The sequence below is a fragment of the Salvelinus fontinalis genome, chromosome 2 (assembly GCF_029448725.1).
Source record: "Salvelinus fontinalis isolate EN_2023a chromosome 2, ASM2944872v1, whole genome shotgun sequence".
NCBI classification, from domain to species: domain Eukaryota; kingdom Metazoa; phylum Chordata; class Actinopteri; order Salmoniformes; family Salmonidae; genus Salvelinus; species Salvelinus fontinalis.
This window is the reverse complement of record NC_074666.1, coordinates 36,879,683-36,902,024: the sequence shown is the minus strand read 5'-3', so window position 1 is coordinate 36,902,024 and position 22,342 is coordinate 36,879,683. Positions and strand designations below refer to the sequence as shown.

Below are 22,342 nucleotides of genomic sequence, written 5' to 3'. Positions count from 1 at the left end.
CCCTCCGATTTGACACACGGAACTCTGTCTGAGAAGTAGTTGGTGAACCAGGCAAGCAGTCATTACAGTAACCAAGGCTGTTGAGTCTGCCGATAAGAATGTGGTGATTGACAGTCGAAAGCCTTGTCCAGGTCAATGAAGACGGCTGCACAGTACTGTCTTTTACCGGTGGCAGTTATGATATCGTTTAGGACCTTGAGCATGGCTGAGGTGCACACGTGACCAGCTCGGAAACCGGATTGCATAGCGGAAACGGTACAGTGGGATTCGAAATGGTCAGTGATCTGTTTGTTAAATTGGCTTTTGAAGACTTTAGAAAGGCAGGGCAGAATGGATATAGGTCTGAAACAGTTTGGGTCTAGAGTGTCTCCCCCTTAGAGAGGGATGACTGCGGCCGCTTTCCAATCTTTAGGAGTCTCAGATGATACGAAAGAGGTTGAACAGGTTAGTGATAGGGGTTGCAAAAATGGCGGCGGATCATTTTAGGAAGAGAGGGTCCAGATTGTCTAGCCCAGCTGACTTGTAGGGATCCAGATTTTGCCGGGGGGGGGGGGGTGCTTGGGCCTGTTGCTTCGGGTGGTGCAGAGCTGTTGGCCGAGTTTGGGGATGCCAGGTGAAAAGCATGGCCAGCCGTTGAGAAATGCTTATTGAAATTCTCATTTATCATGGATTTATCGGTGGTGACAGTGTTTCCTAGCCTCAGTCCAGTGGGCAGTTGGGAGAAGGTGCTCTTATTCTCCACGGACTTGTGTCCCAAACATTTTTGGAATTAGTGCTGCAGGAAACATTTCTGTTTGATAAAGTTAGTCTTTGCTTTCTTAACTGACTGTATATATTGGTTCCTGACTTCCCTGAAAAGTTCAATATCGCAGGGACTATTAGATGCTAGTGCAGTATGCCACAGGATGTTTTTGTGATGGTCAAGGGCAGTCAAGTCTGGAGTGAACCAAAGGCTATATCTGTTCTTAGTTCAATTCTTTTTGAAAGTGGCATGCTTATTTAAGATGGCAGTTAAAATGTCATTCACTTGATTGTGGGAAGTTTGGTGGTGAGCAGCCATTGTGTCCTGCTGTAAAAGGGGCCTTTTGCTTTGTGCTTATATTGTACATATCCAAAGGTAAGGCCATTTAATGAAAGGTGTGTGTTCCGTACACAGAGTGATTACTAGGTCTCCCCCCCCAAAAAAAAAAATAAAGTCATGGTCGACCGAGAGTCGTCTGAAATTGATTGATCAAAAAGAACAATCAAAATTGAAAAACAAGTATTTTACAATGTAGACAGCCCTATGTTTTGAATAAAATCAACTATATGCACTGAGCTTGTTTGATGCTTTAAATGCACTGTTTGATTAAGTAATTAAGACACAGGTGACTCAAGGGAGCCCAATGGCCAAGCTGTGTTATTTACAGCAAGTGCCTGTGTAACTGGCTCACGTTGTCTCTCTCCTCCCTGCTGCAGCAGAAAAACACCACAGCACTGCAAGTGTTTTTTCAGAGTTGTCCATGCTGAAGCTGCAACAATTTCAGCCATTTTGTTTTTTACTTGTTTCTCTGACTGAAAAGTCCTATTACCAAAATCCCTAATTTGTTTAGGAAAAACATTCCCAACTCTTGCTCTCTTTATGTGAAACATGTCAGCATTGCATGCATGTGACCAATAAGGTCATACCTACAGAATATCATAATCACATCAATATATTAGTGTCAAGTTGTCTAGGTGTTATAATTATTTCAGCTCTGCCCAAACTTGAAAACGGCTTGCTCAACACGTGAAGGATGCAAAGGGACAACAATTCCTTTCCAGTGTTTTATTATGGTTTTGATGCCATTTGTTGAATATGTTGAAACAGTTGATTTGTTGAATAGAGTAGTTGAATGACAGAGGAATAAGGAATAGGGAATAGGAATAGGTTGATAACCTTAAACAGAGAATAAACATGCATTATTTTACACAATAAACAATGCATGACACAGCAACAAAGCATGGATTTGAATAAAGTAACCGTTTAAACAATTCAATCTAGCACTTCAAGCAATTACTTCTGCAGTCAGAAAATATCCACAACAAAAGAAGTCACCACTCCTACCAGAGTTAAACATGTAAATTGTGCTAAGCACTGGATGCAACATTAATAAATAATTCCAAACATTACATACCAGTTGAGTTTTTAGGGTTGAACAATGAGCTGTTTGTATGTTGAGGACCCAAGCAAAGCTAAGCCCAAACATTTTATACCCATGCTTATCTGCCAGGTGCGCATGTAAAAGTAGTCCCTCCAGAAATCCTGGCTCAATTATTTAGTTCCACCTGTGTTTTTGGGTTATCTGCCCTCTTGAGGCCTGGAGTTCTCTAAAGGAAGAGCTGCCATTGTGCTCATGTTTTGAGTGTTCTGTTTTTGACGCAACAATTAGATATAACAAACTCCGAACACCGTAACACGTTACAGCAAAATGGAGGTGGACGATGTGAAATAGAAACTCGAAACGGGTAAATGTTTACCGATTGCTCAGGGTGGAAGGGGAAGCCAGGTCTGTAGAAGACATTTGACTTACGGTGCTGTGATAAAGTATTTGTCCCCTTTCTGATTTTCTCTATTTTTGCATATTTTGATTGGCCGATCTGATTGGCCGAAGTGGGGACGGGATGGCTATGTATGTGTCACAGATGTTTGTGTATACATTGTCAAGCACGCTGGATCCTCTTGTGGGGCTGGATAAATGTTGGGGATATTTTGGGAAAATGCGTTTTAGACGGACTTGGTTGAAGTCACGTGTGACGGTAAGGACTGTTTCCGGCTGTCTAATGATCTTGTACAGTTCGCTGAGTGACGCAATGGCGTTTGCTTGTGGTGGTTTGTACACATCTGTGATAATAACACACTTGAATTCCCTCTTCATATAGTGGGGTCGGCATTTTAGCATCAGAAACTCCAGGTCAAGTGAACAGGAGCCTTAGATCATCTCGGCCAGGAGCAACAGGCAAGCCTGCTGTGCGGGGAACAATAGAGTGAAAGTAGTATTCCGGTTCTGGGAGGCTGAGAGGTGTGTAGTTTCCGATAAATGATCCGGACGTTTTTTTTATCGTAGGAAATTATTGCATAAACATTCTGATCAAACAAAGTAGTAATTAACGCAAAATTAGCCATAGAAAAAATTTGAGCAGGGACCGAAAAGACGCGCGCCCTCTTAAGCGACACTGTCAGAAATTAGGTACTGTGGGCATCATAAGTATTCACCCCCCCCCCCCCCCTTGGATTTCTTCACATTTTGTGACAAAGTCGGATAAAACTGTATTTAATTGGTTTTTGTCGATGATCTACACAAAATACTCTGTCCATGTGAAGGTTCTTTTTTATTTAAAGATTAGTTGGGAACACCTTTTGGCAGCAAGAGTCTTCTTGGGTATGTCTCTAAGAGCCATTATTATTTTCAATATTCTTTTTCAAGCTCTGTCAAGGTGTTGGTCATTTCTAGACAGCTATTTTCAAGTCTTGCCATAGATTGTCAAGCAGATTTAAGTCAAAACTGTAACTTGGCCACTCAGGAACATTCACTTTTCTTGGTAAGCAACTCCAATGTAGATTTCGCTTTGTGTTGTAGGTTATTATCCTGCTGAAAGGTGAATTTCTAGTGTAAAGTAGACTGAAGCAGGTTTTCCTCTAGGAGTTTGCCTGTGCTTAGCTCCATCTCATTTATTTTATCCTGGGGGAAAAACTCCCCAGTCTTTGAGGATTTCAAGCATAGCTATGCCATGATGCAGTCGCCACCATGCTTGAAAATAAGCAGGCAGTTAGCCAATGTTGTGTTGGATTTGCCTGAAACATAAGGCTTTCCATTTAGGACAAAGTGTATTCCTTTGTCGTGTTTTTGTTGTTGCAGTATTACTTTAGTGACTTGTTGCATACAGGATGCATGTTTTGGATTTTTAAAAATCTGTATGTTTGTATTATTCTTTTCACTCTGTCATTTAGGTCATTATTGTAGAGTGTTATTGATCCATCCTCAGTTTTCTCCCATCATAACCATTCAATTCTGTAGCTATTTTAAAATCACCAATGGCCTCATGGTAACATCCCTGACAGTTTCCTTCCTGTCTTGCAGCTCAGTCCAGAAGGACGACTGTGTCTTTGTCCAGGTGGTTTAATACCTCATCCACAGCAAAATTATTAACTTGACTATGCCTAAAGAGATATTCAATGTCTGTTATTGTTACCCATCTACCAATCACTGCCCTTTGTGGCTTTCGAAAAGCTCCCAGGTCTTCGTAGTTGAGTCGGTGCTTGAAATGTAATACTTGACTGAGGGACCTTACAGATATTGTATGTATGGGGGACAGAGGAAGGGGTAGTGAATTAAATCACGTCAACCCATATTATTTCAGTCCATTTAACTTATGTAATTTGTTAACCCATATTTTACTCCTGAACTTATTTAACGGGTGAATAGTTATGCAACAACTAAATTTTAGTTGTACTTTTTTTTTTTTTAGTTGTAGAATTTGCTCTTCACTTTGACATTGGAGTATTTTGTGTAGCCCAATGACAACAAAAAACAATTACATCTATTTCAGTCCCACAAAATGTGTAAAGATCCAAGGTGAGTGAATACTTATAATACCCACTGTATGTACTCATGTTTTCACCCTAAGTTTTTTACTGTGGTGTCGGATAGAATAACTCGGTAATGTGCCTGCATCTGGGCACTTCTGCGAGAGAGGGAATGAGGAAGAGGGAACACAGGAGAGTGGGAGAATTGGATGGATTTCATTACTGGCTTGCTCACGTATATTGAAGAGACAGGATATGGGTCTCTCCTCTGTGGCTGGAATAGGGAGGTGATGGTTAGTGTGAGGGGGGCAGGAGAGGTTTGATGGAAATTTGCCTTCAATCGCCTTAATCCATTATGAGGGCCTTAATGTGAATTTGATGTAATCAGTGTTGAGTTCATTCGGTTGCACATAGATGGTGTTTGTCTTTCTGTTACACACTGACCTTGAAGCATGAGGCGAACGGAGAACAACCAAGTCCATATACGACATGTTATATTATCCAGTCAGAATGGCCAGGTGGTTATTGTGAAAGAGAATGTTCTCTGTGAACTGAATGTAGGCTTACGTTTAACTCGCTTGGATTGATTAAGCGGTGTTGCTACTGCTCTGAAAATATATTTGAGATTGGGAGAAACGTGTTGAAAAAAACACCGCTACCAATAACTCATTTTCTTCCATCTATGCGAGAGTAGTTCTAGCCGCTATTTATCTACGCTATGAATTACATTTCTAAAGGAATGCTTAAATACCTTTTGTCATAATTTAACCCGTCCTCTTGTTCTTATAACATTGCCAAAATGTTAATTGTCTTGCTAAAGATACTCACTGAAGAGTGAAGACTACAAATGAAGTGAAGTGAGTCCTGTGCTGTAAAAGTCTTTTTTAAGCATTGACAGTAAAATAATAAGGTCTCGAGGGATTAGTGTGGCCATTGACACAGGGCTCTAGAGTGCTACCATTTTGGTCGCATATGCTCATAAATTTCCCTGTGGAAATCTAATTAGCATAATGAAAAACTCCCCATAAAAATCCATCAGTTTAAGCTAGAGGTATCTGTTTTTTTAGATTGGATGCGTCTCTGCACCGTATCCGCCGATGTCGCACTTCCGCATCTGCGTTGAAAGAGCTAGAGTGGTGTTTGTCAGACCATGAGACATCCTGAAAATCAGTCTTCTTACAAAATCGTCTGTAGCGTTTCTTCTATGGAAAGATGAGACAATCAAGAGCATAATGGTGTTCTCCATTTTGCTCTACGACGCCCACAAGTGTCTTGGGGATCGTCTGAAGTTTGTATAGTCGATCTGCCAACTTCTGTCTGTAGGGTCCGAAAGTTTGGGCTACACACTAATAGACTCTCACAAACACGTTGGTTGTTTTGCTCTAGGATGCTGTTTTCATGACTCATCTGAAAAAAATATATGAAAGCATATAGAAAGTATTCATTCCCTTTCGCTTTTTCCATATTTTGGTACGTTACAGCCTTATTCTAAAAGGGGTCTGAATATTTTCTGAATGCACTGCAGCTTAGTAGGACCCCCCCCCCCCCCCCCCCCCCCCTCGGCTTTGACTGTTTAGGGACAAAAATAACGGGTTAGATACATGTAAAAAAATATATATTATATACAGTGGCAAGAAAAACTGTGAACCCTTTGGAAATGCCTGGATTTCTGCATAAATTGGTCATAAAATTTGATCTGATCATCATCTAGGTCACAACAATAGACAAACACAGTTTTCTTAAACTAATAACACACAAACAAATATATGTTTTCATGTCTTTATTGAACACACTGTGTAAACATTCACAGTGCAAGGTGGTAAAGTATGTGACCTGTTGGATTTAATAACTGGTTGACCCTCCTTTGGCAGCAATAACCTCAACCAAACGTTTTCTGTAGTTGCAGATCAGACCTGCACAACGGTCAGGTGGAATTTTGGACCATTCCTCTTTACAAAACTTTTTCAGTTAAGCAATATTCTTGGGGTGTCTGGTGTGAACTGCTCTCTTGAGGTCATGCCACAGCATCTCAATCGGGTTGAGGGTCAGGACTCTGACTGGGCCACTCCAGAAGGTGTATTTTCTTCTGTTGAAGCCATTCTGTTGTTGATTTACTTCTGTGTTTTGGGTCGTTGTCCTGTTGAGCTTCAATTGGCGGACAGATAGCCTAACATTATTTTGCTAAATGTATTGATAAACTTGGGAATTCATTTTTCTGTCGATGATAGCCAGCTGTCCAGGCCCTGAGGCAGCAAAGCAGCCCCAAACCATGATGCTCCCTCCACCATACTTTACAGTTGGGATGAGGTTTTGATGGTGTGCTGTGCCTTTGTTTTCTCCACACAGTGTGTTCCTTCCAAATAACTCAACTGTAGTTTCATCTGTCCACAGAATATTTTGCCAGTAGCGCTGTGGAACATCCAGGTGCACTTTTGCAAACTTCAGAAGTGCAGCAATGTTTTTTTTTTGGACAGCAGTGGCTTCTTCCGTGGTGTCCTCCCATGAACACCATTCTTGTTTAGTGTTTTACGTATTGTAGACTCATCAGAGATGTTAACATGTTCCAGAGATTTCTGTAAGTCTTTAGCTGACACTCAAGGTTTCTTCTTAACTTCATTGAGCATTCTGTGCTGTGCTCTTGCAGTCATCTTTGCAGGATGGCCACTCCTAGGGAGAGTAGCAACAGTGCTGAACTTTCTCCATTTATAGACAATTTATCTTACCGTGGACTGATGAACATCAAGGCTTTTAGAGATCCTTTTGTAACCCTTTCCAGCTTTATGCAAATAAACAATAATCTTAGGTCTTCTGATATCCAGCTTTATGCAAATAAACAATAATCTTAGGTCTTCTGATATCTCTTTCGTTTGAAGCATGGTTAACATCAAGCAATGGTTCTTGTGAATAGCAAACTCAAATTTTGTGAGTGAAGCTCTAACCAACATCTCCAATCTCATCTCATTGATGATTGGACTCCAGGTTAGCTGACTCCTGACTCCAATTAGCTTTTGGAGAAGTCATTAGACTAGGGGTTCACATACTTTTTCCAACCTACACTGTGAATCTTTAAATGATGTATTCAATATATCAGATAAAATTTGATGACCAATTTATGCAGAAATCCAGGTAATTCCAAAGGGTTCACATACACTTTTTCTTGCCACTGTGTATGTGGATATGGATATAGATGTAGATATATCTATATAGATATATATAGATCAATAGATATCTATATCCTGATATTTTTTATCACTCAGATATAGGACACACACTTAAGAACAAACTTCCTTTAGATTTTTTTAGGGGACTATCTGTTGGTCCATGTTGTGAATCTGTTATTTAATGCGTTTCTATGGCCTAATAGCAGTAAAGCCAAAATAAATGTTTCATCAAAAAAAATGATTTATTTTATTTTGATACTTCAAGGGGTATTAAAATTCAAAATCAAATAGCAAAATGAGCCTTGGTAGAACCCTTTCCCCCGGCTTAGACTGTAATGGATTAATACCTAGAATATTTTTCATTGTACTCCTACATTTCTGTATGTGCTCCTACATTTTCCGACTTAGGAGCACATGTGCTCTTTGTAAAAAATGTCAGCGTCAGAGCCCTTTGACATGTTTGTTGAAGCAGCTGCCCATGTCTGTTATGCCTGTAGACTTTTTCTTCATATTCATGTGGGGAAGCCTGCTTTTGTAAGCACTCACTGCAGCAGTCGAGGGTCTTCTTTGGCCATGTCTTTATGCGCACCGTTCCTCATTAACCACTCTCCATGCGCATTTTAATCTCTCCTTGTCCACAAAGCACCTGAAAAAAATCTGTTTTCATATGTGTTTGTCCTTTTGTGTGGATGGGTCTGTCCTCCAGAGCTCCTGGAGTCCTTACTAAAGCGATGCAGTGTGCATATGTGTGTCTGCATGCATGTTCTGTGTGTGTTGTAACTCGTCTCTCTCCCTGTAGAGCACCTTAAGACGTCTCTGGAAGAGTACATGGTGCGGATGCCCAAGGTGAGGATCTTGCGCACCAAGAAGAGGGAGGGGCTCATCAGGACACGTCTGCTGGGGGCGGCAGCCGCCAAGGGAGAGGTCATCACTTTCCTCGACTCGCACTGTGAAGCCAACGTCAACTGGCTGCCCCCGCTGCTGGGTAAGTCATTCTGTTAGAACACACTGAGCTTTGCTATGGAGTTGCTTTCTGGTCATTCTGTGGTAGATGAATATACTAGAATATAATTACTGATCTGTACAATGTGCCCATTACCTTTTCCAAAGGGGGGACATTTCACGGTAACACTGTTTGTTTGACTTTGGCCGTGTACCTCTTTCTCTCTCGCTCTCTCAGACCGTATCGCCACAAACAGGAAGTCCATTGTCTGTCCAATGATCGACGTGATCGACCATGACAACTTTGGTTACGAGACACAGGCCGGTGACGCCATGCGAGGAGCGTTTGACTGGGAGATGTACTACAAACGCATCCCCATCCCCTCTGAGCTGTCAAAAGAGGACTCTAGTGAACCCTTCGAGTGAGTATTACTGGACCAGACAACACATCAGGGCCCAGCAAATCAGCACATGGGGGGGGGGGGGGGGAGTCAAGTCCATGCTAGTGTGAAGGACTCCATGGCTACTGGCCTGTTAGACAATATGCTCCCCTCTTTCATTGCAAGATGAGGCAAGGCTTCCCTGGGCTCCACGCTTCTGTGAGCGCTCCCTTGGAGGTCAATAGACAGAAATTGGGAATATCAACTAAATTGTGACTCTGAATATTCATGGTCGATTAAATGGGATTCTAATTCTTACAGTGATACAGGATAGCATGATGGAAATCTGAGGGGTGGAATAGGAACGACATGGCACCAGTGAGGGAGTAACGTCGGACGAGCAGACCTATTTTGATAAGTGCTTTGCAAAAAACATCACTGTCTCCACGGTTACCTTCCTTCCTTATCTGTGCGGTGCAGCCTGCGGGTTCACGGCTGTTGACTGCCAAAGACGTCTGCCTTTTTGAATGCTCCAAAACCATTTGCCCTTGTTAGATTTAAAAAAAACTGAACTTGACTGTTACCGTTCTAGCTACTTCAGGATTTTTCCTAATTCTTGGGAAGCCCCGGAATGCTCTGAGCTTCCAGCCTCCCACTATCTGCCCTGTTTCCTTAATTGATCATCCTAACGGAGAGGCTTAGGACCCAGATGTGTGCCTGCCTGTCTTCCTCCCTGTCCGGCTCTCTCATGAGTCAGAGTGAAATGTCAAACTTTTCTCCCACTCTCCAATATCAATCCAGTGAGGGTTCATCTCTGCCTCCAATTTAGAGATGGAGGGGACCACTGGTATCCATGACAGCCCATGGCGTTCATGCGGGACGTGTGTGTGTTGCCAGGGCCTGTTCTTTTGGGAGGGCCTGTAATCTGAGACGGAGACCGTAGTGTGTCTCATTTGGACACCTTGTTTTCTGTTTAATTGTCTCCCTCTGACAGCCCTTCCAGTCAGGGACACCTCTCCAGTGTGTCCCTTCAAATCCTGTCTGCCTTTACGGGCCGTCGGTAAACACTACATTCATCATTACCTGTCTGCCACTCTGTTTTATTAGAACCCGTCAGATGAGTTTGAATGTCCAGAGAGTGACGGCTCATCAAATCACTGAGGTGCAAATGACTATCCTTTTTGCCCCAAATGGATACACACATAATTAATACTTAGCCAAATGTGTATCTCTGACACACACACACACACACACACACACACGTTTTGACATGACTATGTACACAGAGTGTACAAAACATTAAGAACACCTTCCTAATACTGAGCAGCACCCCCTTTTGCACTCAGAACAGCCTCAATCCGTCGGGGCATGGACAGTAGCACGTCCGTTGTTCTACACAATTGTCACCCTCCTTTGTCCTCTCATCAATTACCCGTTTTTGACCACTGGCCTGACGTTAACTGGATGTCCTTTGGGTGGCGGACGATTCTCGACACACATGGGGAAACTGTTGAGCGTGAAAAACTCAGCAATGTTGCAGTTCTTGACGCACTCAAACCGTTGCACCTGGCACCTACTACCATACCCTGTTCAAATGCACCTTTTGTCTTTCCCATTCACCCTCTGAATGGCACACATACATAATCCATGTCTCAATTGTAACCAACCGCCTTGATTCAGTCTTATGTATCAAAATTTGAAATTGTGTTTTTTTTACATTGGATAAAAGCAGACAGAGCTGGTATATCATGCACTGCATTTGAGGAACAATGGGAAAGTAATTCTGCTTTGAAAGTTCATAAACTTGTTAGCTCACTTTTAAGAAACGGGCCTTTTTAATGTTTTGGTACCAGCTGGAGAGCTCTTTGTCTGAATGCTGTCATTCAGCATCGTTCACACCCTCTTAAGTTTTAGCCCAAACCATGTCTTTAAGGGTTGATCCGAACGTTCTGACCTCACAACAGCAATCAAGCACCCAAGCTGACATTGACTAGCTTGCTAGCGACTTCCAGACACAAATGAGCGAACTCCCCACTCTGACCATTTTACTCGCCCTAGCAGAGCTGGTTAGGCAGTTTTCATGTTATCCGGAGCGTTGGTGGCTTTAACTGTACCGCTGGCAACAATTTAATTATACTTTTTTGCCAACGTTTACTGACACCGGCCATATTCAACGGGTATTGAGCGTTTGTAAATTGTTCAGTTATTCTGCGCTCTGGCACACTCAGACGAGAGTGCTTTGAAATCGGAGTAGATGGCCAGACTGTATTTATAAATGCACACGAAATGGTTACTTGCATAGTGGAATCTTTTGTTAAGACATGTAGCTAGCTAGCTAGGTAAACAATGAACCATAATCCCAACTCATGACGTTGCTACCCTGCATGAATCGGCAGTTAACCAACCGGGTTAAATTTTAGCTAGCTAACATTAGGCTATAACTAGCCAAGCAAATGGCTCTGGGATACAAATAATAAGATCATACACGTAACGTTAGGTAGCGAGCCAACTGTTAGCTAGCTAACAGTACACTTTAACTTGAAATGAAAATGACTTTGTCAAAATGAGAAATGTGTAATATCTGAAAATTTTGCTAGCTAGACTATCTTACCTGTGGTCTGAAATCGGAGTAGATAGCCAGAGCGAATTTACTAGCTAAGTCTATCAACAGTTGTCACAGTGACATTCTATTGAAATGGATACTTGCTTTTTGGTAGGCTGGACACATTACATTTTTAACAACGCTTTTTGCTGATAACTACTTAATTACATCCGCCGTGGAGCCCAGTTTCATAATATGACCATATTTCTCAGCTGCTTGTCGTTGTTTTGAAGTAATCACGATAAAACAGGCCTTATTTTAGGGCATTTTTAACCCTGCCAGTTCCTATTAACCTAAACTCACCCCATTCTGTACAAATGTGCGCAACCGCAACATTCATACGAGGCTACAAAGAACTAATGGGACTGTAGCGACTGTGTTGACTTCAAAATCAGGCGTGTGAACTACGTTTCTATTCAAGCGTTGATCGACATGTTAATGTATTGGAGAAAAGTTGAAAAAACGGACCCTCCGTTACATTGTGACGTGTCATGTCGTAACGTACAGCACGCATAAAGCAACTATTTCTGTCTTACAATCTCTCTCCACCAGGTGTAGCACTTCTCTCATCGTTTAAAAACAAGAAATGGACAGTGACGGGGTAAGGGGGGATACCTAGTCATTTTTTGCATCATCATTGCATGCGATCACGATTCTCAAAGCCGCTGTTTACTTCTAAGATCACTTTAGCACATGATTTAAATTCGACACACATTCAAATAGGTATGTAATGACACATTATATAAACTCTATAGTGTTTTATTTACATTTTAGAGGCGATAAGGTGATAAGTTGGACAGATCGAGTGGGAAAAAAGCTATTTTCCCACACAACATCTCTCCTTCTCACTATCACACATTTGTTTCGCTTCCCCACCCGCCATTTTTTTAAAGACCCGACTGAGCTCATTGCCTTTTTGAATTATGCAGAAACAGGCAGTGTGGGGGTCATGTAATTGATTATGTTGGAAAGGGGGGAAATTGTGCTTTACAATGGTATTGACAATTACAGTTGATCTGGAAGTATTAATAAGGTCAAGCTAAAATAAGGTCAAATGTACGGACCAAGGCGATGTACAAAAGTGAGTGAGTTTACGTTAGTTCATTAGGCTATTTGAAATACTATTATCGCCACCCCGCTAACTAGCTATTCATTTCACACCGGTTACATAGGCATGTCTGTCTATTTCGCAAAAAATCTCGCAATGTGTAAATTTTGATTTTTTTTAAAGGTCTGATGCCGTTTTAGTTATGAGAATCTCCTCTCTAATTTTGTAAGTCTGGGCAGCGAGCTCGGTTGTCATCAAATGCTAGCTCCAAAATATTTTTTGCCCTTGGAACGCTGTGCTCTCCCAATTGTCTTCCTATGGAGAGGCATGCCGGTCTATTTCGCCAAATATCTCACAATGTGTATATTTAGATCTTTTTCAGGACGGGCACCATTTTAATCAGGAGAATCTCCTCTTTGTAATTATGTACGTCTGGGCAGCGAGCACGTTTGTCATCGATCACTAAACCAGAAATAGTCTGAAGTCTATCTTACCCGTATACATCATGGTTGGACACTTCTCCCTGTCACGGATGCCATGGTTGCCCAGTTTGAAGAATGTAATCCGGAGACCGGTGTTTTCTCCATCTCCTTACCTATCATACTCTAATTCCACTGATTTCAAAACTCAGTCCTCCAGAAGGTGGAGAGCAACACTTATGCAGTTCTACTAAACAACATATTTTTGAAAAAGCCCCGTTAGACAGGTTTACCTACACATACTAACCAGCTCAAATAAACAGAAGCATGCTAATATGGCAGACCAATCTGAACTCATCTCTCGGCAGCCCACTCATTATCTCAGCCAATCATTGGTAGCAGGAAGGTTGCTGTTTTTTTCTGTGGCTAAACCAACTAGGCTCGTAATTTTGATATTTTTATTCGTAATTACAGATGGCATACAAGTTTGTTATTAAGGCACATGAATTACATAGATTACGTTCAAGTGGCGATCGTGTGAAGTAGTGACCTTCGACATACGCCTAGTTTCCTGAAACGGGTCACAATTGTCTCGAGGCTTAAAAATCCTTCTTTAACCTGTCTACTCCCCTTCATCTACACTGATTGAAATGGATTGTGACATCAATAAGGGATCATAGCTTTCACCAGGATTCACCTGGTCAGTCTTTTGTACACGGTGTACATCCTTGGGGTTCACAGCAAGACTTAGGCCCTGATTTTCATTCAAAGCCACTTGAGGGAAGCGATCCTACAGTGGAGCTGGAGTGTCATTATGTGTTTCCCATTATGCATTGAGTATGACACCTATTATGCCAGTCAGGTTCAGCCGTGGTTGATGGTTTAATTGTTTCTGTGTTGTTCAGAGAACCCCCGGGAAAAGCTGAGCCGGGTGCACATAACTCTCAAATTGAGTCTAGTTGCGTTCTAAAGCCTTCGTCTGGCACAGTCTATAAAGATGACTGTAATCCGCGGGCCTGCCATTGCCGCCACCTTGATTTCCACACTTTTGATTTGTATGAATATCTTCCTGTCCTTTTGGCTGGTCTGAAACCAGTGATTTGATTTAAAGGACAGTGTCATCATGTTGGGGTATGAGTGTGACCGGTATTGGCATTGTATACCCCCCCTCTTGTCCTTGAGGTCTCCTGTGATGGCTGGTGGACTCTTCGCCGTGGACAGAAAGTGGTTCTGGGAGTTGGGAGGATATGACACAGGACTGGAGATCTGGGGAGGAGAGCAGTACGAGATCTCTTTCAAGGTAAAACGCCACAATGACACTGGACATTAAGACGGCTTTGTTGTTTTTGGGAAGATTACCTTATTGACTTACAGCTGTGTTCTTGTATTTTTTGTCCTGGAGATGCACAGGGTGTGCAGGCTTCTGTTCCAACCCTAGTAGAACTGTAACACTTCATAATAAGGGCCTTCATAATAAGTTGGTCCCGTGTGGCTCAGTTGGTAAAGCATACGCTTGCAAGTCTCAAGTCTCACCGGGGACAAGTACAAAAATGTATGCACTCACTACTGTAAGTTGCTCTGGAGTATCTGCTAAATGGCAAATGGATAAGATGCCTAGTTGAGTCAGGTAGGTCAGTGCTTGGCTGGAACAAATGCTTGCACATCCTGTAGTTCCCCAGGACCAGGGTTGAAGAACACCAAATCTCACCACCAACAAGCTGAAGCCCCCGCTGCCTAGTTTTATCAGAAGCCCATTAACTAACGAGCTCTAAGGCAATGGTGGAAGTTGGCATTTAGATTTCACCTCATGGTCCAAATCTGCTCTGCTTCTCCGAGAGCTCCTACATCCATTATACTCAGAAACCATATTAGATTATGCTTTAGAGTTCTGCCTCACTATGAATTACTCCATAGGATAGCCATTTATTATGTGGACTCGTACACATGTCAGTGGCACACTAGTCTCTCCATTGTCTCCAATCCCCAGCCCTCCTCTTCCCCTTTGGAGCTAAAGTGTTTTGGAAAGCTCATCAAAATAATTTAATTGTGGTTTTAAAGCAAGGCTCTTGCAGACTCACTTATATTCAGCTCAGTGGTACTGCCAGTGTACGTAAAGTCTGCAGAAAGTCAGTGGCACTCCTCTGCTTGGCCGAAAGACTGCATTAGAACATGAAACCCTGGGTAAAGTGTGGAGAGGGTGCATCGCAACCCATCCTCTTATCCTTCCTCTCATCAAATGAAAGAGGTTGATTCGCCGTCTAGTCTCTTGACAGATCTCAGGCCTGGTCGGGGAATAGGACGGAGACCAAAATGTTAAAAGCGGCCCAGAATTCACTCAGATCATTCTGTAGCCTTTTACCAATGTAATGCTGTGACTCCACTGTTGGAATGCAGAGAGAAACTGATATAAAAGGATAATAATACCATGGCAGAGACAAGAGAATATTCTCTTTGTTGCTGTCAGATGATACTTTGGTAATATAGCCAATGAAAATACATGCACTTGTCCTGGCCGACTTGCACTGATTTTGCTGCTAAACACTTTGAGGGAAAATGTACTTGCTACAATTATGATATGTTGTCTCACCTAGCTATCTTAAGGCGAATGCATAAGAGTATCTGCTAAAGTATTATTTTAATGTAAATGTAACCACAAACATTAAATAACTCTAAATAGCACTTTACATTTGCCAAAACCCACCCCTCAGTTGACAAATGCATATGTTAGGCCCCATTGTGGGCAGAGAGAAAGAGGTTCTGGAGTGCTGCTTTGGTAACTGTCATTGGCTGTAGAGTGTTATAGGTTCTCTATTGTAGACTGCCCACCCTGCTCCGTACCACAGTGGTTTTAGAGGTCGTCAAGCGGTGGAGGGATTAGCAGCGCTGCACACTAATCCACAGAATGCACTCTGCTAGAACTTTTGATCCCACTTTCTCATTAAATATATATGTTTTTAGAGAAGACATAACATGCCAAGTGGAGTGTGGTGGTCAGGGAGGGCACAGGGTTCAAAGGTCAGGCAAAGTGACCCTGCCTTGGATGCTAAAGTGATAGGAGTTGGATGAAGTTACCCCTAACTTCTGTTGTAGGGTCAGATATGTTGTATTCCCCGAATGCAGGGATCATCAACTAGATTCAGCCAATGGTCAGAGGGCCGAAACATAATTACAAATCATTTGTAGACTGCAAATTGACCTCAAGAAGCCCAAACCGATTTAACATTTGACTAAAACATAATCACTTCAAACCTTGCTTACATTTCTATACGAACACATATACCCTAAAACTTAAATTAAACGCTGAGTCTCAAATAGCCGCCTGTCCCTTTTTAATAGCTGGGCAGTGGCACACACTTCAGCAAATAAGTGCCCGATTCAAATAGATGCCATGACTGAAATGAATTGTTTGCGAGGTTACCATGCATTACCATGAATTGATAACAAGGGTTAATGTTTGATTTGTTACATGAAATTATTCAGTAATGACTCAAAACAATTATGGCAATCATCTGTTTTTATCGGCAGTAAGAAACTGCTTAGAACTGCTAGCTTAACTGGCAAGCACAAAAACAGTTAGCTTTGTGAGTACAGACCAGACTATGTGAGAGGAGCGAGGAGCGGAGTGTGCCCAATTTGACTGGAGTGTGGATTGAGTTTCCAGAAGTCTGGAGCGTAGGCCTTCTCGCCCGCTCCAATTTCGCCCCGGTACCGTTAGCGCTCACTTCATGATTTATTTGGTTGTTTTTTAGGGGGTAGATCAGCTTTAATATTGCAGATTGTGGCTTTTATCAATGTAATTGTCTGCATCATTTCCAACCCCCCATATAGTTTTTGTATTTTATTTAAAAAAACACACCTACTCATTCAAGGGTTTTTCTACATTGCAGAATAATAGTGAAGACATCAACACTATGAAATAACACATATGGAATCATGTAGTAACCCAAAAAAGTGTTAAACAAATCGAAATATATTTTATATATACATAGAGGTCCTCCGAGGTCCTCTCTCGGAGGACCTGAGCCCTAGGACCATACGTTAGGACTACCGGGCATGATGACTCCTTGCTGTCCCCAGTCTACCTGGCCTTGCTGCTATTCCAGTTTCAACTGTTCTACCTGCGGTTATGGAACCGCCACCTGTCCCAGACCTGCTGTTTTCAACTCTTAATGATCGGCTATGAAAAGCCAACTGAAAATTATTCATGATTATTATTTGACCATGCTTGTCACTTATGAACATTTTGAACATCTTGGCATAGTTCTGTTATAATCTCCACCCGGCAAAGCCAGAAGAGGACTGGCCACCCCTCATAGCCTGGATTTCTGGCCACCCCTCCTCTCTAGGTTTCTTCCTAGGTTTTGGCCTTTCTAGGGAGTTTTTCCTAGCCACCGTGCTTCTACACCTGCATTGCTTGCTGTTTGGGGTTTTAGGCTGGGTTTCTGTACAGCACTTCGAGATATTAGCTGATGTACGAAGGGCTATATAAAATAAACTTGATATATACACTGCTCAAAAAAATAAAGGGAACACTTAAACAACACAATGTAACTCCAAGTCAATCACACTTCTGTGAAACCAAACTGTCCACTTAGGAAGCAACACTGATTGACAATAAATTTCACATGCTGTTGTGCAAATGGAATAGACAAAAGGTGGAAATTATAGGCAATTAGCAAGACACCCCCAAAAAAGTAGTGATTCTGCAGGTGTTGACCACAGACCACTTCTCAGTTCCTATGCTTCCTGGCTGATGTTTTGGTCACTTTTGAATGCTGGCGATGCTTTCACTCTAGTGGTAGCATGAGACGGAGTCTACAACCCACACAAGTGGCTCAGGTAGTGCAGTTCATCCAGGATGGCACATCAATGCGAGCTGTGGCAAAAAGGTTTGCTGTGTCTGTCAGCGTAGTGTCCAGAGCATGGAGGCGCTACCAGGAGACAGGCCAGTACATCAGGAGACGTGGAGGAGGCCGTAGGAGGGCAACAACCCAGCAGCAGGACCGCTACCTCCGCCTTTGTGCAAGGAGGTGCACTGCTAGAGCCCTGCAAAATGACCTCCAGCAGGCCACAAATGTGCATGTGTCAGCATATGGTCTCACAAGGGGTCTGAGGATCTCATCTCGGTACCTAATGGCAGTCAGGCTACCTCTGGCGAGCACATGGAGGGCTGTGCGGCCCCACAAAAAAATGCCACCCCACACCATGACTGACCCACCGCCAAACCGGTCATGCTGGAGGATGTTGCAGGCAGCAGAACGTTCTCCACGGCGTCTCCAGACTCTGTCACGTCTGTCACATGTGCTCAGTGTGAACCTGCTTTCATCTGTGAAGAGCACAGGGCGCCAGTGGCGAATTTGCCAATCTTGGTGTTCTCTGGCAAATGCCAAACGTCCTGCACGGTGTTGGGCTGTAAGCACAACCCCCACCTGTGGACGTTGGGCCCTCATACCACCCTCATGGAGTCTGTTTCTGACAGTTTGAGCAGACACATGCACATTTGTGGCCTGCTGGAGGTCATTTTGCAGGGGTCTGGCAGTGCACCTCCTTGCACAAAGGTGGAGGTAGCGGTCCTGCTGCTGGGTTGTTGCCCTCCTACAGCCTCCTCCACGTCTCCTGATGTACTGGCCTGTCTCCTGGTAGCGCCTCCATGCTCTGGACACTACGCTGACAGACACAGCAAACCTTTTTGCCACAGCTCGCATTGATGTGCCATCCTGGATGAACTGCACTACCTTAGCCACTTGTGTGGGTTGTAGACTCCGTCTCATGCTACCACTAGAGTGAGAACACCGCCAGCATTCAAAAGTGACCAAAACATCAGCCAGGAAGCATAGGAACTGAGAAGTGGTCTGTGGTCACCACCTGCAGAATCACTCCTTTTTTGGGGGTGTCTTGCTAATTGCCTATAATTTCCACCTTTTATCTATTCCATTTGCACAACAGCATGTGAAATTTATTGTCAATCAGTGTTGCTTCCTAAGTGGACAGTTTGATTTCACAGAAGTGTGATTGACTTGGAGTTACATTGTGTTGTTTAAGTGTTCCCTTTATTTTTTCTGAGCAGTGTATATAAGTAGCCATACGTTGCCTTGATGACAGCTTTGCACATTGTTTGTGTGTGCGTGCCTCCTTCCATGCCTCTACAGCCTGGCAACACAAGTTGTTGAAGTATATTTCATGCTCGGTTGGCCTCCAAGAACGCCAAGGCTTGCCAGCCCCAGCCGCTATTAAACATTCATAAGGCCCATCTAACAATGGATCTTATGCTGCGTTCATAACCAAGTGGGAAGGTGGTAATTTCCAGTTGTAAATACCAGTTGGATGTGTTCACATGCTTTGAACTTGTTGAGAAACGCTGATTGGGCTAATTGCCAACAAGCTGCGTCAACCATAAACTAAAAGTACAGCTATCATGCTTATAAACAAATTAGTGTTTTTAAAAAATCATTTTAATAGATTGCTTTCTATAAATAATGTTTTGTTACATTTAACTGCTGAAAATGCTATTATCAAGGCCATGTCCTTAGTAGGTGACGTTAGAGGTCAACATGTAGGACAAATCTGAGTTCGGGCATGATAGACGAGTTTTACACTAGTAATTACCAGTTGGAGGGGTGTGCAAGTCGATTTTTCCCAGTCGTACACTACTGGTCAAAAGTTTTAGAACACCTACTCATTCAAGGGTTTTTCTTTATTTTTACCATTTTCTACATTATAGAATAATAGTGAAGACATCAAAACTATGAAATAACACCATATGGATCATGTAGTAACCAAAAAAGTGTGGAACAAATCAAAATATATTTGAGATTCTTCAAATAGCTACCCTTTGCCTTGATGACAGCTTTGCATGCTCTCGGCATACTCTCAACCAGCTTCACCTGGAATGCTTTTCCAACGACATTGAATGAGTTCCCACATGCTGAGCAATTGTAGGCTACTTTTCCTTCACTCTGCAGACCGACCAAATAGGGCCATCTTCTGTATACCCCCCCCCCCCCCCCCGCCCTTCCATGTCACAACATGTCACAACACAACTGATTTTCTCAAATGCATTAAATTGTGTAATTTCTTTACTTCTTAACTTAACACCTGTTAATTAAAATGCATTCCAGGTGACTACCTCATGAAGCTGGATGAGAGAATTCCAAGTGTTTGCAAAGCTGTCGTCAAGGCAAAGGGTGGCTATTTGAAGAATCTCAACTATAACATATATTTTGATTTAACACTTTCTTTGGGTTACTACATTATTCAATGTGTTATTTCATAGTTTTGATGTCTTCACTGTTATTCTACAATGTAGAAAATAGTAAAAATAAAGAAAAACCCTTGAATGAGTAGGCGTTCTGAAACTAGACTGGTAGTGTATGTGGTAAATACCCCCTTCCCACTTGGTTATGAATGCAGGGTTAGCCAGCCAAAACTATACAAAGTATAGATACAAAGTATCGTCTATCTTTATTGCTCCTCCCGTCATTTAATCGATCTCTCTGTTATTCCCTCCTATCTCTTAATTTGTCATTCTTTTTCTCTGCCCTTTTGTCCAGTTTCTTTCTCAGTTTAGTGAGCATGCTTATGAAGCACACACACATGCTGGAGGATTACAAATCAGTATCAGGAGCTACCACGCGATGGCGCTTCCGACAGCCTCTCGTCCCCTTCAGGCCTGCAGCACACAAAGTTTACAGTAGACTTGTTTTGGCCTGTGACTCAAAGCTTTCACCTGACTCAGGAGAGTCAACCTGAAGTATGTCACATTCAAACTGTGACATTTCAGTCCTGCGTTCGGCAACATGCAGTCTTATAGTTCTACTGTACATATTTCTACACATTTTCTGACTTGTCAGGTTTTCCTTCAGTCTTAGCCAGGACTGCTCTAAATATGTCATAATTGATGTGTTGGTCCAAAGAGCCCCAGGAGGCATTTGTAATAGTCTCACTCTCTTGTCAGTATGGTGATGATATCACTGTATAGCTAATCGTACCTCCTGCCTGCCTCCCTCCCTCCCTGCTACCTCTATCTTCCCTCCAATCCCTCCCTCTGGAACCACTCTCTCTTTTCTCCCTCCCTGCTCGCCTAGTACCTGTCAGCCTCTCATGTCCTCACACTGTTCACAGCTACACACCAAGGGCACACGAAGACACAGGAGACACACAAACTAACACACCAGTGATGCCATGATTCCCACACAGCTGTCTGTGTTAAGCCTCTCTCTCTTTCTACCCTCTCCTCACTCGCTTGCTCTCTCTTTCTCGTCCCCCTCAGGTGTGGATGTGTGGTGGGCGTATGGAGGACATCCCATGCTCCAGGGTGGGTCACATCTACAGGAAGTATGTTCCCTACAAGGTCCCCGGCGGGGTCAGCCTGGCCAGAGTGAGTGTTGGATTGGTTCCGAGACCCACCTTTTCCTCTCACTTCTCCTCTTTATAAGGGATCTACAAAGATAAAAATGCCACAGAATGTGGAACATATGTTGCAGAATTTGTTGTCTAAAGTGTCTAGTGAAGAGCGCATTCATCTCTGCTGAGTTTCTCTGCAATAGTTGGACTCCTTTATATTGCCGCCACAAACCCACCCACTCTCGTCACACCCATCAGAAATGCTGTGGAGTGTTTGAAGTGAATGTTGATTGTGTTCCACAGTCAGGCCCGCAAGTGGGAATGAACGAGTGAGAAACTCGTTTTTTTCTGGTGGTGAATTGATTTAACCTGCACCTGCCTCGCCTGGCGCTGTGTTTTAACAACGTAAGCGTTCAGAAAAAAGAGACATAACAAATGCCTTTGTTTCCCCCCCCCCCCGCTTTTCTTCCTGTAAGGTTTCTTTGTCCTTGTGATACGGCCCCCTATTGGTTTTGTCCCCAAAATACACAAAGCTAGATAACTTCTCACGAGTCACCATCCCGGATCCGGGAGCACACTCATCAGTAAAAAAGCTGACTAGCATAGCCTAGCATAACGCCACAAGTAAATACTAGCATCTAAATATCATTAAATCACAAGTCCAAGACACCAGATGAAAGATACACATCTTGTGAATCCAGCCATCATTTCTGATTTTTTTAAATGTTTTACAGGGAAGACACTATGTATTTCTATTAGCTAACCACGATAGCAAAAGACACAGCTTTTTTTTTCACCATTTTTTTCCTGCATAGGTAGCTATCACAAATTCGACCAAATAAAGATAAATAGTCACTAACCAAGAAACAACTTCATCAGATGACAGTCTGATAACATATTT

The 22,342-nt window shown here is 42.7% G+C and overlaps 1 protein-coding gene across 1 annotated transcript in view; it reads left to right on the top strand.

Annotated features, from left to right (window-relative positions):
* LOC129818091 (polypeptide N-acetylgalactosaminyltransferase 10-like) overlaps nt 1–22,342 on the top strand; it is a 110,678-nt gene that overhangs the window by 77,670 nt on the left and 10,666 nt on the right. The window contains exons 5-8 of the mRNA XM_055873658.1: nt 8,507–8,692; nt 8,888–9,071; nt 14,281–14,398; nt 21,368–21,475. Coding sequence (XP_055729633.1) covers nt 8,507–8,692; nt 8,888–9,071; nt 14,281–14,398; nt 21,368–21,475 — 596 coding nt within the window. The remainder of the gene's footprint in view (nt 1–8,506; nt 8,693–8,887; nt 9,072–14,280; nt 14,399–21,367; nt 21,476–22,342) is intronic.